General features: G+C 50.7%; 1 protein-coding gene across 1 annotated transcript; it reads right to left on the bottom strand.

Moving 5' to 3' along the window:
* Positions 1 to 379: 379 nt before the first annotated feature.
* On the bottom strand, positions 380 to 1,345 carry LOC135461081 (olfactory receptor 14I1-like). The gene has a single exon (XM_064738066.1). It carries the CDS (start codon positions 1,343 to 1,345, stop codon positions 380 to 382), a length of 966 nt encoding a protein of 321 aa, XP_064594136.1.
* Between the last annotated feature and the right edge of the window lie 17,729 nt (positions 1,346 to 19,074).

The following is a 19,074-nucleotide window of genomic DNA, read 5'->3' on the forward strand; positions in this document are numbered from 1 at the left end:
CAGGGCCACCAGGGCAGCGGGGCAGGGCCACGGCAGCAGCACTGGCAACACCAAGTGCTGCTGCTGCTGGGCACAGCTGCTGTGCTAGCCCTGATCTGCCCCCAGCTCTGCACACAGACATTGCTGCTGCAGCTCCAGAGAAGGCAACAAAAGGGCATCTCTGCAGAAAACTCTGCTGGGAGATCCTTTAGTTCCCTTAAAGCCACAGAGAGCGCAGCCCCTCATTGACACAGTCTGTGGCCATAGGGAAGGTGGAGAGGCACAAAATGAGAAATGGCACAAACATTGACATTTAGTTGTGGATAGTATGAATAAAAGTAAACCAAAGAAAAGCAATCCCCAAAATGAAACCATCAAGAAGTATCAAAGATGACCTTTTTTACAAGTGATTGGCAGAAATTGGCCAGCAGTTTAATGTTTCCTGAAACCATCCAGTCATCTGTCTCCACACTTCAGCCTTGAGCTCCTGGTTCCTCAGGCTGTAGATGAGGGGATTCAGGGCTGGAGGCACCACTGAGTACAGAACTGACAGGGCAATATCCAGGGATGGGGAGGAGATGGAGGAGGGCTTCAGGTGAGCAAAGATAACAGTGCTGATGAACAGGGAGACCACGGCCAAATGAGGGAGGCAGGTGGAAAAGGCTTTGTGCCGTCCCTGCTCAGAAGGGATCCTCAGCACGACCCTGAAGATCTGCACATAGGAGAAAACCATGAACACAAAACAACCAAATGATAAAGAGGAGCTAACAACAATAAGCCCCACTTCCCAGAGTTGGGATTTGAAGCAGGAGAGCTTAAGGATCTGTGGAATTTCACAGAAGAACTGTTCCAGGGCATTGCCATGGCACAAGGGCAGGAAAAATGTATTGGCCGTGTGTGTGAGAGCAGTGAGAAAGGCACTGGCCCAGGCAGCTGCTGCCATGTGGGCACAAGCTCTGCTGCCCAGGAGGGTCCCATAGTGCAGGGGTTTGCAGATGGACACGTAGCGGTCGTAGCACATAATGGTTAGGAGAGAAACCTCTGCTCCAATGAAGAACGTAAAGAAAAAGAGCTGAGCAGCACATCCTGTGTAGGAGACGGACCTGGTGTTCCAGAGGGAATTGTGCATGGCTTTGGGGACAGTGGTGCAGATGGAGCCCAGGTCAGTGAGGGCCAGGTTGAGCAGGAAGAAGAACATGGGCGTGTGCAGGTGGTGGCCGCAGGCTACGGCGCTGATGATGAGGCCGTTGGCCAGGAGGGCAGCCAGGGAGATGCCCAGCAAGAGGCAGAAGTGCAGGAGCTGCAGCTGCCGCGTGTCTGCCAATGCCAGCAGGAGGAAGTGCCTGATGGAGCTGCTGTTTGACATTTGCACATTTTTGGCATGGGGATCTATAAAAAAAGTAATCATGGAATAGTTGGGTTTGGAGAGGATTTTAAAAATGCCAGCACAGCTTGGGGGCACTTTCCCCCCACTGCCTGCCCAGGGCTCTGCTGCCTGGCGCTGTCCCTGCCAGCAGCTGCTTCCCTGTGCCCAGGGCTGGGCCCTGCCAGTGCTGCCAGAGCCCAGCCCAGCCCTGGGGGCTCAGCTCTGCCCTGCAGACCCCTCCCAGCACAGGCACTGCCCAGGGGCATCTCTGGCTCTGCAGGCTCCGATGGCAATATCAGAGCAACCCTGAGGAGGCTGGAAAATCGACACTGATGTTGCCCTGTGCTGATTTCTGTCACTGCCTGGTTTCGTGAGATTGAGAAATTTTTTTTTTCTCCTGCTGGACTGATAGATGAGTATCTGTTTGCAATTTCGCATCCAGGCAACCCAGAGCAGTAGATTAAAAAAGCAGGATTTTCCCTTTTATGCAGCCCCTGCCTTGCTGTGCTTCCTGTATACACCACTTGGAAATGTTCTGCAGTTAAATGCCATGCTGGGAGCAGTCCTGAACAATGCAGCATCCTCCCCACACAAGGAGAACACTTCCAAGCCTTACCAGCTCTCTCCTCCCTCCCACATCTTGTCCCCCAGTGCTGGGAGCAGCTGCCAGGGCTGGCTGAGAGCTGTCCCTGGCAGGCAGCAGAGTCCCTGCCCCAGCACAGTGCCCTGGGCTGCAGGACCCTGCTCTGCAGGACAGCCCTGGGCACCGCTGGCTGCTCTGCACAAGAGACAATCAGAGAATGTACTCACAGGGTCTGTAGGCATTGGGATGTTCCAGCTTCAGGAGATCACTCCAGGAGCTGCAGCTGCATTGTCCTGCAGCCAGAGGTTCCTGTGCCAAGGGCTGGCAGTGATTCTGCCCCAGGCACTTCTCAGCACCTTCCCAGCCCTGACTGAAGCTCTCTGTGCCTCTGTGCTGTGCCTGGGGTGGCTGCAGGCAGTGCCCCAGCCCTGCTGGGCTAGCAGAAGAGCTGCTCATCAAGAGAAATGTGCTTTTGAAGCTCTTCTTGGTTACCAGGAGCTGCCTCTGTGCCAGGAGCCCAGCCCAGCTCAGCAGCACAGACACAGCACAAGGACTTTAATGAGCCTCTGGGGCTTTGTGCTCAGGCCCTGAACAGCAATCTCTGAGAGGGAGCTGAGGAAACCTCTCCAGAACTCCAAGTCACAATCCAATTCCAAAGTTTCTTGAAGTTTTAGTGGGTCTCACAGAGGAACACGACTGAGAAAGTGTCCCCAGGCCCCAGGCAGAGAAGAGAACTGCAGGCAGTGATGACAGGTGAGGACAAAGAGAAACCAAGTCTTGGTGCCCTGGGGCACAGCAGGGTCTGTGCCACCAAGGGCTGTGAGGAGACACCTTGTCCTGAGGCCCTGGGGCCTCCTGGCACAGCCCCAGCCAGGCTGGGCACTGTCAGCCCCTTGTCCTGCCCTCTGCATCCCCCCCTAGCCCACATCCCCGTGGCCTCAAGGATCTGCTGGAAGGAGTCCCTGGGGAGCCTTGGTCAGGAATGGCCCTGGGGTCTCCTTATTGCTCACAGAGTTTTTCAAAGGACTTTGGGTTTTCCTTTTGCCTTGGAGTCTCTGGGAGGTTTATTGCAAACATGGCCTCCAATTATCTGCTGTAATGAGTCCCTGGAGAGGCTTTGTCAGTAACAACACTCAGTGGGCCCATTAATGCTTCAAGGTACTTCAGTTATTTGAAGGTACTTGGTGTTTCATTTTTCATACAAACTCTATGAGAAGTTTCTGCAATCATAGCCCCAATTTTCTGCTTTAATGAGTCCCTTGAGAGCTCTGTACTCACACTCAGTGGGGCTCATCAATGTTTTGAGATACTCAAGGTTTTTAAGGTACTTTGGAATTTCCTTTCCACACTGAGTCTCTGAGAGCTTTTAGTGCCATCCTGGTCTCCAGTTCTCTCCTCTAAGGTGTCCATGTGGATCCTGTGTTGGGGACGGACCTCAGTGGGACATATCCATGATTTGAGACACTTTGGGGTTTTCTTCTGACTTTGACTCCTGCAAAGGTTTGTGGAATCTCCTCTCAGGCCCTGAGGTTCCAGGGCTCAGCTCCAAATGCACCACAAGGCTCATTAGAATCAAGCAAGTCCTGACAAACCATGGCTGTGCCTTGTTTTCTCTCTGCTCTAGTTCAGTTCATCAGGAAGTTTTCCTTTTACAGTTATGGAGAAATATTTCAATGAGCTACTAAGAAACATGTAATCCTGTTTTAAAGAGTGAATTATCTTACTGTTCTCTTTAGAGAAGAGCTGATTGCAGCATTCTTTGATTGATATTGACGTAGGGCTGCTCCTAAGGAGGTCTGGCTAGATCAGTGAAGTTGTACCTTGAAGCTGACCCAGTGCAGACAACCTTGCCCCACATTCCCTAATCCCATGTGAGAAACAATTTTTACTTTCAAAAATTTAAATGATTTTTTAAGACCTTATGAAAATACAACAGAAGATGGAATAAAGAAAAGGATACAGGTCCAGCAGCCAAGGATTCAGTCACTGTGTGCTCATCTACAAAATGGTTGTTCTGTCTTTTATACGTCTAGCCCCTCCCAAAATCATTTCCTTTGACTCCTTCTCTGTCCAGTGGTGGAGATCACTGTCTTACACCTTGATTGGAGGTCAGGTGCTGCCAGAGTAACAAGCCGACCCTCCCAAATACCCCAACTACTGAGGTCATCCTGTGATAACAGTGGGAACAGGAGAAAAAAATCTCAGGTTTTCCTTAGACACACTTATTTGGAATGAACAAAGGGCATCACAGAGGTCCAGTATAGCTTTCACTCCCATCTACAATGCCTATGTGGCTGCTACCCATAGTTGGTGCATCTTAGGGGTGAGTACAGAGGCCAACTCGGTCCTGCCCTCCAGTCCCTGTTGAATTAAAAGACAACTGAGGAATTATAGAGGTCTGGTTTGGCCTTTTGTCCCTAACTTACCATGCCTATGGGGTTGCTACCCGCAGCAGGGCTATGGAGCCTTCTTGGTAGCAAACAAAGGGCCAACCTGATCTTGCCCTCCTCCTTTCTCTTATTTTCTTAAAGAAGCTGTCCCATTACCTTTTAAAGTCCCTTGTGGACTTCCCCTCATCAGATGCTGGTAATTCTCACCCATTAAAAACGGAAGACAGTTCTTGAGCTGGTTGGTGGAAGCTTGACTCTACTTTTTGGGCATCGTGGTGTTTTTCTGGTTGTCTCTCAGTCTCTGCTTGAGAGTCAATCATTTTTCTCCCAGCCTGGATGTTATAGTCCATTCTTTTGGTTCTTCTACTGGGCCTGTGACTCTGTTGCCATGAGTCCATCCCGCTCTGCAGTTCATACGGCTGATTTGGTGGTGAGCAGCTCCTGAAAGGGACCTTCCCACTGAGGAGTTGGAGGCTGATCTCTCCATGACTTAATCATCACCCAATCCCCAGGATTAATATTATGGATTCTGAAATCCAAGGTGGTAGTTTGAGGAATTGCCTCTTTATGTCTTAGTCCTTTTAAGGTTTGTGCTATAGACATAACATATTTCTTGGCATTGGCTTCCCCTCCCTCATAGGTGGCAACCTTCTGCGATGAGGTCAGGAAGGGTAACCCAAACATCATTTCATAGGGTGACACCTCCAGATCTGACTGAGGTTGGCTTCTAATTCTTAATAAGGCCAAAGGGAGACATTTTATCATGACATTTGGGTTTCAATCATTAGCTTAACTAGAGCTCATTTAAGAATTTCATTCATTCTGTCAACCTGACCGGAACTCTGTGGATACCATGGAGTGTGTAATTCCCATTTTACGCCCAGGGCCTGAACAACTTTCTGCAATATCTTTGATGTGAAATGAGTTCCCCAAACTGACTCAATCCTGTTTGCCATTCCATATTGGGGAATGATTGATTCTAGAATTGTTTTACTCACAACATTGGCAATTGCTTTTATACAGTGGGTACCACCTCTACCCAATGAGTCGCCTGTTCTACTATCACTGGCAAAAACTTCCACCATTGTACCTGAGGAAGATCAGTAAAGTCTACTTGGATGTTTTGAAAGGGCCTTAAGGCTAGTTCTTGCCCTCTCCTGGGTGTTTTCCTTATCATTTTGTTATTTACTTGTTGACATATCACACACCATTCACTTACTTGCTTAGCTATTCTGAAAATTCCTTTGCATCCCAAAACCCTTAGAAATTGATCGCTTAGCACTTGTGTACCCAAATGCGTTGTTCCATGTATGCCTTCTAGCATTTTCCTGGCAAAAGGTTAATTCAACATTTGCCTCCCATCTGCTAATCTCCACTTCCCTTTGTTATCTTTCTTGGCTCCCATTTTGAGGAGTTCTTCCTTTTATGTCCCACTGAATATCAGGACTTTTTGCATTTCTCTCATGGGTGTTAGTACTATTATTAGTTTATCTGTCTCTGATTCAGTTGCATTTTTAGCTTCTAAATTTGCTAAATTGTTCCATTGCTCCCCTTTTTGATGTCCTTTAACATATACCACCACTACTTCCTCTGGTAATTGTAAGGTTTCTAAGTCTTCTAAAACAAATTTTCTGTGAATCAGTCCCTTTCCCTTTGAATTGAATAGTCCCCTTTTTTCCCAAATTTTTCCAAAGATATGCACTATGCCAAAAGTGTATTTTGAGTCTGTATATTTTGTTCTCCATTTCCATGCTAATATTTCCAGAGCTCACTTTAGGGCATATAACTCCCATGCTTGGGCTGACCAGTTGGAAAGTAACTTTCTGTTTTCTATGGCTACCAACCCTTCATGCACTATGGCGTACCCTGATATCCTGTGCCCCTTTATTACCTGTGAAGATCCATCGATGTACAATCATTTTCCATGCTGGAGTGGATGATCTGTTAGGTCCTCTCTTATTTTAGTTTGATATTTTATAACCTCTAGGCAGTTATCTATTAGTTCCTCATCTGGTTCTCCATACAAAAACTGGGCAGGGTTGAGTTGGTTACTCACTATTACCTCTAAACCATTTTGTATTAAGATGGCTTCATAATTTAGCACTCAGAAATCAGTGAGCCATTTCTCAGCCTTTTGGCTCAGCATACTCCTTACTGAGTGTCAAGGTTTGACCCTGGCACAATGCCAGTGCCCCCATGAGAATACCCTCTCCTTGGTGCTGGAAATATCGCAGGCCAGGCCTGGCCTGGTGGGGCACAGGTGCAGCTGCTGGTCCTTCCCTGGGTGTTCAGTCCAGAGCAGGTTTCAAGAGGTCCAAAGAAAAGGAAAAAAACCAAAAGTCCAGGGAAACTTCTTTGCCTCAGCTAGCTAACACTAACTAAAAAGCAAAAAAGAGCTCTGTCCCACTGTCTGTGCATCCACAGACAATACAGTTCAGGAGGAGAAATGTGGAGGAGTGAGTGCAGTGTCTGAAAACAAACTGTGCGCTTCTTCTCTTCCCCCCTTCACTCTCTGGAACACTCTTAAAGGTGCAAAACTTATTATTCAACATAAACAGAATGAGGCAGTTGGGGATTAAAGCATCATATAGTCAACCCAGGACATTCCACCCCTTATCCCCATATCATCTGCTTACTACTAAAACTAATATAAATTCTAACTCTACAAACACATACATGATACATCCATTATACAGCTATATACAGACAATGCTAATAACATTCAGCAAACCGTGATATTTACACATAGGTCTCACCCAACAATCAGATCTCCCTGAGGTACACAGCGTGTTCTTCCATCTTTTTGCATTATCCACCATGTGCAACCTGGTCCCTGAGCAAAAACAACCCCACAAATCGGTTTGTTTGTACTCGAGGCAGAATTAATCCAAACTGTCTTCCCTAACAAACCTCTGATATGTACCACTGGGACTTTCTCTCCATTTGCGCTATGCAAAGGCTCAGATTGGGCAGGGCAAACTTGGTTAGTAGAGCCTCAGGTGTTAACTAACCAGGTGGCTTTTGCCAGATGCTGCTCCCAGTTTTTGAAAGATCCTCCACCCAAAGCTTTTAATATGGTTTTTAACAGTCCGTTGTACCTCTCCAATTTGCCTGCAGCTGGTGCATGGTAGGGGATATGGTACACCCACTCAATGCCATGTTCCCTAGCCCAGGTGTTCTTGAAATGAGTCCTGTTGTTTGACTCGATCCTCTCAGGGGTACCATGTCTCCACAGGACTTGCGTTTCAAGGCCCAGGATGGTGTTCCGGGCCATAGCATGAGACACAGGGTAGGTTTCCAGCCATCCAGTGGTGGCCTCCACCATGGTCAGCACGTAGCGCTTGCCCTGGTGTGTCTGGGGCAGTGTGATGTAGTCAATCTGCCAGGCCTCCCCATACTTGTACTTGGACCACTGCCCACCGTACCAGAGGGGCTTCACTCGCTTGGCCTGCTTGATGGCAGCACACGTCTCACAGTCATAGATAACCTGAGAAATACTGTCCATGGTTAGATCCACCCCTCTGTCTCGTGCCCACTTATAGGTGGCATCCCTGCCCTGATGGCCTGAGGCATCATAGGCCCATCGAGCTAGGAACAATTCCCACTTATGTTGCCAATCTAGGTCTATCTTTGACACCTCTATCTTTGCAGCCTGGTCTACCTGCTCATTGTTTTGGTGTTCCTCATTAGCCCGACTCTCTGGGACATGGGCATCTACATGGTGGACTTTCACAGGCAGTTTCCCTACCCTGGTAACAATGTCTTTCCTCTCATCAGCAGCCCAGACTGGTTTTCCTCTACGCTGCCAGTTAGCCTCTTTCCACCTCTCCAGCCATCCCCACGGAGCACTGGGTACCATCCATGAATCAGTGCAGAGGTAGAGCTTTGGCCACTTCTCTCAGCAATGTCCAGGGCCGGTTGAACAGCTTTGAGTTCAGCAAGTTGGCTTGATCCACCTTCTCCTTCAGTGGCCTCTGCCACCTGTTGTGTGGGGCTCCATACGGCTGCTTTCCACTTGTGGTTCATTCCCACAATGTGGCAAAAACCATCAGTAAAAAGAGCGTATCGTGTATCTTCTGCTGGCAATTGGTTGTATGGTGGAGCTTCTTCAGCCCGTGTCACCTCTTGTTCCCCTTCATCAATGAGACCAAAGTTTTCACCTTCTGGCCAGTTTGTAATTATTTCCAGAATCCCAGGGCCATTCAGGTTTCCAATACGGGCGTGCTGGGTGATAACAGCAATCCATTTGCTCCATGTAGCACTGGTGCCACAGTGCGTAGAGGGAACTTTTGCTTTGAACATCCATCCCAGCACCGGTAGTCAGGGTGCCAGGAGGAGTTGCACTTCTGTGCCTATTACCTCTGAGGCAGCCTGGACTCCTTTATAGGCAGCCGAGATTTCTTTCTCTGTTGGAGTATAGTTGGCTTCAGAGTCTCTGTATCTTCGACTCCAAAATCCCAGTGGTCGGTCTTGAGTCTCCCGAGGCACCTTCTGCCAAAGGCCCCAGGACAAGCCATGGTTCCTGGTTGCAGAATAGAGCACATTCTTCACATCTGGTCCCATCCTGACTGGGCTACTGCATGAGCAATCTCCTGCTTGATCTGGGCAAAGGCTTGTTGCTGCTCGGGGCCCCAGTGGAAATCGTTCTTGCAGGTGACCAGGTAAAGAGGGCTCACGATCTGACTGTACTCAGGAATGTGCATTCTCCAAAAGCCTATGGCACCTAGGAAAGCTTGTGTTTCCTTCCTATTGGTTGGTAGAGACATTGCTGTGATCTTGTTGTTAACATCTATAGGAATCTGACACTGTCTGTCTTGCCACTTTACTCCTAGGAACTCAATCTCACAAGCTGGTCCCTTAACTTTGCTTTTTTTGATGGCAAAACAGCTCCCAGGAGAATTTGGATGATTTTCTCTCCTTTCTCAAAAACTTCCATGGTTGTGTTCCCCCACACAATGATGCCATCAATATACTGTAGGTGTTCTGGAGCCTCACCCTTTTCCAGTGCAGCCTGGATCAGTCCATGGCAGATGGTGGGGCTGTGCTTCTACCCCTGGGGCAATCGGTTCCAGGTGTACTGCACTCCCCTCCATGTGAAGGCAAACTGAGGCCTGCATTCTGCTGCCAGAGGAATGGAGAAAAATGCATTGGCTATGTCTATAGTGGCGTACCACCTTGCTGCCTTGGACTCAAGCTCATACTGGAGCTCTAATATGTCTGGCACGGCAGCACTCAGTGGTGGAGTCACTTCATTCAATGCACGATAGTCCACAGTCAATCTCCATTCTCCTTCAGATTTTTCGCACAGGTCAAATGGGGCTGTTGAAGGGTGAGTGGGTCTTGCTGACCACCCCTTGGCTCTCCAGCTCTCGGATCATCTTATGGATGGGGATCACAGCATCTTGAGTGGTCCTATACTGCCGTCGATGCACTATGGAAGTGGCAATTGGCACTCGTTGCTCTTCTCCCGTCAGGCATCCTACTGCAGATGGATTCTCAGACAACCCAGGCAAGGTGTTCAATTGCTGGATGCCCTCTGTCTCTACAGCAGCTATTCCAAATGCCCATCTGAGTCCTTTTGGGTCTTTGAAGTACCCACTTCGAAGGTAGTCTATGCCCAAAATACATGGGGCCTCTGGGCCAGTCACAATAGGATGCTTCTTCCACTCATTTCCCGTTAGGCTCACATCAGCTTCCACCAAAGTGAAATCCTGGGATTCCCCTGTCACACCAGCAATAGAAACAGACTCTGTCCCCACATGTCTTGATGGGATTAACGTGCACTGCGCACCAGTATCGACCAAAGCTTTATACTCTTGTGGTTCCGATGTGCCAGGCCAACGAATCCACACAGACCAGAAGACACGATTTTCCCTGGCCTCTACCTGGCTAGAGGCAGGGCCCCTCTAAGCCTGGTTATCATTCTTTCCCTGGGTGTATGTTTTGGATGTTCCTTCGAGGGGATCAGACAGGTCATCATCATCATACCTGGCCGTTCGGCTACGGGCAACTGGAGCTGCTTTCCTCCTGGTGGCTTCCTTCAGTTCACACACCCGTCGGGCCAGAACAGCGGTAGGTTTCCTATCCCACCTTCTCATGTTTTCCCCACAATCACGCAGGTAAAACCACAGCTCAGCTCGTGGGGTGTATCTTCTCTCACCATGTGGGAAACGTCTGCCTTGGATACCGGAACCTCGGATCTGTACTGCTGAAATTTGGAGAAGGTCTTCTTTAATCTCCTCTCTAAGCTTCTTATGGTTCTCCTCTATCTTATCCTCTAAGTTCTGCAGACGTGTTTCTACCGCTGCGATTCTGTCATGTGTTGGGCCTTGTACAGCATCTGCATATGCTCAGAGCTTCCTTGCCATGTCAAGCACAGTCTCACCCCTCTCATCCCTCTTCATGATGGCTAAGGCAGAAGCATATTCATGTGGACCGAGTCGTACGAGTTTTCGCCACATCACAGACGTGCATGGTACTAAGTCTGGGTTCCTAGTTGTTACATCATCTGAGAAGATAATCTCAGCCACGGCCATTTCTCTCAGGCGTTGGATCCCTTTCTCTATTGTCTTCCACTGAGTCTGCTGCATATAGAGATCGTCTGCACACAGGTATCTTTCTGCTACACTTCTTAGGACCCGTTCCCAGAGGCTGTGAGAGTTAGCCCCCCTCATCATTCCTTGATCTATTGGAGGATCCTGTGACAGGGATCCCAAATGCCTGGCTTCAGTGCCATCCAAAACGGTAGCCTCGCCTGCAGCATCCCGGAGACGGACCAGTCAACTAATTATGGATTCATCAGACTTTCGAGTGTAATCCTTCCGTAGGCCACGAAGGTCCTTCAGGGAGAAGGACTCAATATTGGCATCTGATCTTGCACCTTCTGCTTTGACTCCTGACTTTATGTCAGGAGGCACTGAGGTTCCTTCTCCTGCATCATCATCATCATCATCATCCACTGGTCGATTGGTCTTGGCTGTGCATTTCCCACTTCTAGTGCTGGTAGCAACAGCCATGGGTTCAGCTGCTGGCTTCGAGCCTGGAGTGTTAGCTGCAGCCTGAGTCACCGGGACAGTTGCTGATTTATCTCCCTGCCCCCCTGCCTCTGTCTGCTGCCCTAGAGTATCTAGCAGTGTGCGATAAGCATATGCCAGGGCCCAGCTCACTGCAATGACCTTCCTCTCCTTAGGCTCATGCTGGTACTTCTCTTTCAGATATTTCCCCACCTCAGCTGGGTTCTGAATTTGTTCATGGGGAAAATCCCACACTATAGGGTCAGAGAATTCCTTCAGGATTTGGCCCATATCCTCCCATTTCCCACACCACTTAGGATTTTCCACACCAGGGTTTACTTCTGAGTCAGGGGTCTCATCAGCCCGTCTAGAAATCTCAGCCCTCATTCTAGAGAAGCAGCAGGCTGTATAGAGGAAGGTTACCAGGCTGAATACCAGGAAGATGGTTTCTTTAACATTGAGGGGAAACTGAACATCCTTCACTAGTGATGAAACTGATTCATAGGAGAAGGAGGAAAGCAGAGGCTGAAAAACCTCACTTTGTTGCTCCTCCTGCGACAAACTGGATGCATAACCATAGCCATGAACCAGTCATACCTGGAGCAGACCCCAGCATGTTTATAAACTTCTTGCACATTATTGCCACCAAACCCAGCAGGATAGCTATTCTGGTCACAGCCCCTCTGATGTAAAAACTACGTATTAGGGGCAATACTAAAGCTATTTCTGGATACGAAAATAAACCTAGGGACCAGAGAGGTATTAAAATCTCAAAAAACCCTTGGGACCAGAAATGCATGCAAACCTTCACCCCAACAGACATTATGAATCCAAAAAGCATGGCTATTACCTGATTTAAACGAACACAGAGTAATAGCAGCCAAAATGCAGTCAAAACAGGGTTTTTCCACTCTCTCTCTCTCGCCGCACGTTGGGCGCCAAAAATTTGTCCTGGTTTAGGGCAAATTTGTTAAAGAATCTGCAAAGGAGGGCCCCTCCAGAAAGCGAAACCCACACGGCCCCTCCCCCCAACCGGCTCTGGAAAAAATTCCTCGGAGAGAGGTGGAAAGAACCTGTTTATTTGACTGGCCCCGCAACCCCCAGCACAAAAAATGAACAATACCCGATGACACCGCTCTGAGAAAGATGGCAAAATCAGAAAGTCTCTTTTGGGGGTGGTTGCTCTGTTCTCAGTCCCTCCGGCGCTGGGCCAGCTGCTGCAGCCAAACCTTCGGTGTTCCCAGGTCCCAGTACAGAGCAGGTTCAAGATGGTCACAGGAACAGGAGAGGAGAAACAGTCCAGGAAGCAATGTGGACTGTTTAGCTAGAACTAGCTAATAAGCAGAGGCAGAAAGCAGAGCAGAAGCAAGAGCAGAAAAAAAGAGCAGGCAAAAGCAGCAAGCTGAAGCTGGAAGTGAAAAAAACCAGCCTTATGTACCGCATTCCTCTGTGTCTCTGATAAGACAAACCCAAAAAAAACTTCCACTCTTCAGAGCCGGTCTTAAAGGCACAGAACAGATGAATGGGGATATACAAGCATCATAACGTCACCCCAGGACACTGTCACAGGACGGGGCCACACGCAGGAGCGTCACGACTGCGTCATTTGGCTGTGCTTGGGTGAGATCCAGCAGGGTCTTGTCCAGCCTGTGCTCAGCAGAACTATTGGCCATGAGCCACTGGTGGATGTAGCTCACCATGGCAGGCACCTGGAGAAGGCACGGGGAGACTTGGAATGCTGCCAGAGGGAGCAATGTTCCCGGCTTCCCCAGAGGAGTGCTTCCCTTCCCACCCCACTGCCATGTGGCCTGAAAGGCTCACAGCAAGCAGCATGCGTGGATTGGGAGGCCAAGCAATTGCTGGGAGGATCAAAGCCTGGCCACAGGCTGCTTACTTGCTTTGGAGTGTAAAAATCTTCCTCTACAAGCATACACAGCAGGGCAGCACCGGTCTTGCTTAGGAGGATGGGCGAGTATGGTCTGAGGCCTACGCCCGTGGCGATGGTCTCTTCCTCCTCAATTCTCTTGAGGAAGTTGCAAACAAACTGTAGGAGAAGGGCAAAGAGCCGGGGATGTTGCATGGAGTGCTGCACACACGGTGCTGGGCTGAGCAGGGACAGCAGGCCCAGCCCAGGTGGGGGTGGCTGCAGGTACCTGCGCTGTCCTGCGGAAGCGGCCACGGCTGGACTCCTGCTCTTGTGTGCGCTCCAGGTCTGCATCTGGCAAAGAGCGAGCGCAGCCAGAGATGAGGGGCTGCGGGAGAGGCCGGACAACACGGCCCAGCCCTGCCATCCCCAGGCAGAGAGAGCCCCGGGATGCCCCAGGGGATGGAGCACGGCCACTGCGGGGTTTCTGCCCGGCCCCTCTTCCGTCCTGTCCGTGGGCATGTCCCCAGGGGATAGCATGGCACGGCACAGCACGGCATGGGGTCCAAGCTGGCAGCAGGCACCAGTCCTGTCTCTGCCAGGCCCAGCTCTGCCACTCACCCTCCTGCGGTGGCTGGAACGGCACCACCTCTTCAGTCTGCTGTGCCGGGGCAGCTGCAGGGCCTTCTTCCTCCTCCTCCACCCAGGCCAGCTCAGGCACTGCCAGGTGTCTCTGCTCCATGTCTCTGCCTGGATTTGTGGCTATTTGCAGGAGAGTTGCCTTGGAAAAGCTCCAAGTCACCAAGTCCTGCAGTGGTGCCTGGAAGGCACCTTCAAGTAAGAAGCCTCAGGAAGGCTACAGGACAGCAAGTCCTGCCCTCGGTCTCAAGGGCCCCTGCCACAAGGACAGGGGACTCCTGACAAGGACTATGATATGGCCTCAAGGGCACCTGCAGAAGAGAAGCCCCAGGGAGACCACGGGTCAGCAAGTCCTGTGGTCTGGCCTGGAGCTCAGCTGCAGGAACAAGGCTTCAGAAAAGCTCCGGGTGGGACGCGAACGAGCGCGCTGTGCGGGGACTCCTCACGACACCGCTCGGTCCCGTCCTGTCCCGTCGCGTGCTCTGAGCACTGTGGCGTGCTCTTGTCACCTCCAGCCCCTATGTCACCCCGTGTCACAAAGGGCCCTTGGACACCCGCTCCATGTCACAGTGAGTGTGCGGCACCGTGTCACCAAGGGCCCTTGCACACACTGCCGCCTGCCCTGGGGCCACGCCCAGCCCACCCAAAGGGGCCCAGTTTGGAAGGAATGGCTGGCCCCAGGAGCCTAAGCAAGGCCGACAGGGTCTTTAAGAAGGGCTCAGAGCATCAGCAAACGCTGCCATGCTCTGTGGGCTCAGGGCAGCAGAAGGAGCCCCCAGGGCTGCCGACGCAGCCGTTCTGGGAAGGGCACGGGGCCTTGCAGGGAAGCTGGCACGGCCTCCTTGGGACACGTCCCGGCTGGTGGCCGTCCTAAAGCTGCCGGTGTGACACGCACAAGGAACGTGTGGGCCCGGGCACCAATGCTGCTCTGAGGCCTGGGGCCCGGGGAGCGCTGACAGCAGCAGGTGTGGCACAGTCCCCGGCCAAGCAGACCTGCCAGCCCCCGAGCCCTGGCAGCGCTGGTGCCCGTCTCCTGCCCCAGAGACCTGTGGCCCCTGGGGGCTTTCTGTGCCAGAAGGAGCCAAAGGCCACGTGCCTTGGGGGCTGTGCCTCTTTCCTGCAGGGGCTGATGGCAGGAGCACCTGGAGCAACTGCTGGCACACTTGGTCTCTGTCAGATGATGTTGCTCCTTCCTGAAATGAATTTTTCTCATGGAAGGCATTGGCAGTAGCACCAGAGCACCATCCATTGCTGAGTTTCCCAGGGCAATTAGATTGCAAAGTTAACAGGCTGAAATTTCCTTGTGCTTTTCTCACTCTCCTTCCCACATTCTGGAAAAAACGGAATCTGCCCAGCCTCTGCATTTCTCAGCTTCAGTTGCTGCATGTCTTGCTCTGGCAGCTCATGTCCAAACAAAAGTGTGTCCCTGCTGAGCACAGCAATGAGCGGCCACAAAGTGGCAAGTTCCCCAGTGAACATCAAGGCAGAGACGTGGAAGTGCGGAGGATAAGGACAACTCTGGGAGGAGAAGCTCTTCTGTGTCTCTGATGATGGTGCCCACACCCTGAAGCAGCAGCCAAGAGAAGCGCTGGAAGCAGACGGGCGCACTTTTGGGCAGTACAATATCAAAAGATATGAAACCATTAGCCAGAATGCAAAGGAGGACTGCAAGGATGGAGTGTGGCCTGGAGGGGAAGCCCTGGATGCGGCTGAAGGCACTTTGTTCAGCCTGGAGGAGAGTAAAGGGCGTCATTGTGGTCTTCAACATCCTCCTGAGAGGAATCAGAGGGGCTGCTGCAGCTCTCTGGTCACTGCTGGGACCAGTGATAGGACCGGAGAAAAGGGCAGGGAGCTGGGACAGGGCAAGTTTCATTTCCGTATCAGATCAAGGTTTTTCACCCAGAGCACAGTCAGGCACTGGGACGGGTTCCCCGTTGACGCAGCCCAGCGGAGCCCGGGCTGGCTCCTGGGAAAACTGCGGCGCTGCGCCAGGAGCGGGGAACGGCCAAGGCTTGGGTCCCGCCCGCGGCTGACCCTGGTGAGCCACCGCTCAGTGCTTCAGGATCCACTAACTGCAGCACGGAGCAGGCCAAAGAGAAGGAGGAGGCTCCTCGATTGTGAGGTTCCACAGGCCAAGGCTTATTCCAAGGGAAGGATTCGGCAGCAAAGAGCCGCCAGCACTTCTGTGCACGGGATTTTATCGGGGTACAACTCAGGGGGTGGATACAAACGATTGAGCAATAAGGAATCCGCAGGGGAGGAGCGAGGGGATTCCATCAGGTTCTTGGGACTAATTAGGACAGATGGGAGGAGAGGGTAGGTCACATGGGCCAGTGGGGCTTCCAGCAATAGAGGAATTCCAAAGGGGTGGTGCAGTCAGGGATTGGTCCAAGGCAAAAGTGACAGGGAAGGTTCAGGAATAAAGAGCTGGATTATCTTGAGAGGCAGGGAAGGAGCTGGAACAAAGAGTGGGGAATGGCATGAGGGACAGCTTTGAGGGAGGGCAGAACCTAGGGGTACCTGAAAACAAACCATTCTACGATAACAGATAAATAAACACAAACTGGAACACCCCAGGGAAATGGTCACAGCACCAAGCCCGTCTGAGTTTGAGAAGTGTTCGAAGAACACTGAGCAGTGACGCAAGCTTTTAGACACTACATCAAAAGTAGAAAGTGTACAAAAGTCAAGAGAGGGAAAAAGAAAAAGAGCTCCCTGCAGCCATGGTGGCAGCTCTGGATCAGCACCAGGGAGAGGACGGATGTAGGCGTGGTTGAAGCAGAGGCAGGGGCGAAAATAGCAGAGGCAGAGGAGGTTCAAAGCAGCCACAGACCAAGCTGGACGCAAATCAATGTGCATCTTGTAAGAAGTCAGGACACTGGAAATAGGGCCAGTGCCCAGAGTTAGCCGACAAAGTACACAAAACTCTTGCAGCCACTCTAGATGATAAGAAATGACCGAGACTGGCAATTCTTACCCTAGCAGGCCACTGTTTAAAATACAGCTAAAGAATGATGAAGAAGTTGAATTTGTAACTAATTGTGGGGACACATTTTCACTCTTGAATCAAGCACTGATACCCAAAAGTGAAAACTATCTTCAAGCAATTGGAGCAACTATAGGGCAGCCAGAAAATGCATTCTTCCTGAAACCACTTTGATGTAAAATCGAGAAGAAAATGGGAATACATCAGTTTCTTTCTTTACCAAACTCACCCAAATCTGTCCTATGAAGAGATTTGCTTGAAAATTTAGAAGCAACAGTTCCGTTTAGAAAAAGAAAACTTCAATGGAAGGTACCTGAAGACAAGTGAGCAGTTTTAGCAGTAGGACTGACAATTGACACCAGACCAACAAACAAGAAGAACTAGTTAGAGCAAGTATTGAATCAGGTGTACCCAAGAGTATGGGATACTGATAGCCCAGGAAAATCAAAACAAGCAGACCCTATGAAAATTGAGCTACAGACAAGAGTTGGGCCAGTAGTCAGAAAGCAATACCCTTGAAGATTAGAAGCTAGGAAAGGAATAGAGCCAACAGTCAATTAAATCCCTGACATCAGGACTATTGGAAGAATGGCAGTCAAACTTTAATACTGCTAGATCAGCAATAAAGAAACCTAATGGAACTCAGAGACTAGCACCAGATTTCCAGGCAATTAATGGTGTCATGGTCTGAGCCTGGCACAGAGCCAGTGCCCCCCATGAAAATGCCTCACCCTGGTGTCTGCTGTGAGATGTGACCAGGAATAAGCAAAACAGGCTCTAACTTAAACATAAAGACCACTTTATTACTTAAACTACAGGGAAATAGGGAGAGACTATAAGGAAAAAAGAAGAAAAAAGAATTGAAAACCTTACAAAAAAACCATTTTCCTCCTCCCCACCACCTGACTTTCCCAATCCAATACATTCTCTCAAAACAACTGCCCAGCCCGGCACGACACTTTAGTATACTCAAACATCAGTTCATGAAGAGGAAAGGAGTCCTTCTCGTTCCATAGGCTTCTCCTGGAAACACACTGAGAACCTCGTGTGCTTCTCTGTTACTTCGGCACCGCCGGAAGAAAAAAAAAGTCCTTCTGCCGCTTGTAACATCGTCCTTCCATGCCCAGTGCTCTCACCACTGACGGCATGGACCAGAGCTGCTTTTAGGGTTGTCTTTCAAGGATGCCTTGTCTCACTCCAAAAAGGCACAGTCTCTGCTTTTGGGACCTCTGTCCCCCCATATTTTTCCAACCCCTGGGGCCGGGGGTCCTCACAAAGAACCTTCCTGGTTTTGAGGCACTGCCTCCCCCTAAATGCAGTCTGTGTCACAGGAACAACTGAGTCCATAGCCATGAGAAAAGTCCAGCCAAAAGGCCACTCCAAATCATCTCTCCCCATCCAATCATCTCCACATCTCATCTCTTATCTCCCTTCTTATTCAGCTTCGAGGAGGATTAGCATTTTTGCAAGGCTCTAATCATGAAAGGAAAGGGTTAAAAGTTTCAGTCTCTGTCTATCTTAGAACGATGATACTCCCACACCTGCTGCTGCTGCGGCCGGGCAGTCTCCCTCCTTCTCCTCCCGGCTGGCTGCTCTCCTGGGGGGGGGGGGGGGGGGGGGGGGCTGGCTGCCCGAGGGCTGACTCTCTGGGATCTTCCACCCTTCCATCCTCGAAGCCCCCCCGAAGCCCCCTCAACCCCATCTCTGTCCAGGCCCGGGCCTACCGCTACCGCATGGCCGGCCCTCCCCCGCCCAGCAGCAACAGGCTGGGCGGGGGAGAGAGATCTGAACTCCTCGCCGCGATGTCCAAAAGAGGAAGTGCCAGGGCAGTGCCCTGCTTTTAACCCCTGTGTATTCTCGGAGGTGTGTCCAAACCCCACTGGCTACACCAGGTGTCAGTATGAAACCCAAAACCTTCATTGGTTTGACCACAGCTTCCCAGAATTCCCACTTCTTCCTGGTCAAACCATGACAAATGGTTTATACCTTACTAGCTAAACTTGGAGATGATTTTATTTGGTGCATTTGGGGAATGTACATGGGCAGGTGCTGTCGAGAGCCGTTCCCTCTTGGTCTGAGAGACCAGCGCCCCCAGCCCCACCTTGCTCCCCGGCCCGGAGGTTGTAACGTGCGCTCGACCGGCAGCCGAAGGAGGGCTCTTGACACCGTGTCTGATGCAACAGGGCTTATTGAAGGTAGGTCAGAGGGTGCAGCTTGGGTGAGGGAGAGAAGAGGGACAGGAAGAGGCAGGAGC

Source organism: Zonotrichia leucophrys, unplaced genomic scaffold (assembly GCF_028769735.1).
Source record: "Zonotrichia leucophrys gambelii isolate GWCS_2022_RI unplaced genomic scaffold, RI_Zleu_2.0 Scaffold_164_104140, whole genome shotgun sequence".
Lineage (NCBI taxonomy): Eukaryota > Metazoa > Chordata > Aves > Passeriformes > Passerellidae > Zonotrichia > Zonotrichia leucophrys.

Excerpts from the sequence above, each read along its gene's own strand:
- LOC135461081 (XM_064738066.1), bottom strand. The coding sequence starts at position 1,345 with ATGTCAAACAGCAGCTCCATCAGGCACTTCCTCCTGCTGGCATTGGCA.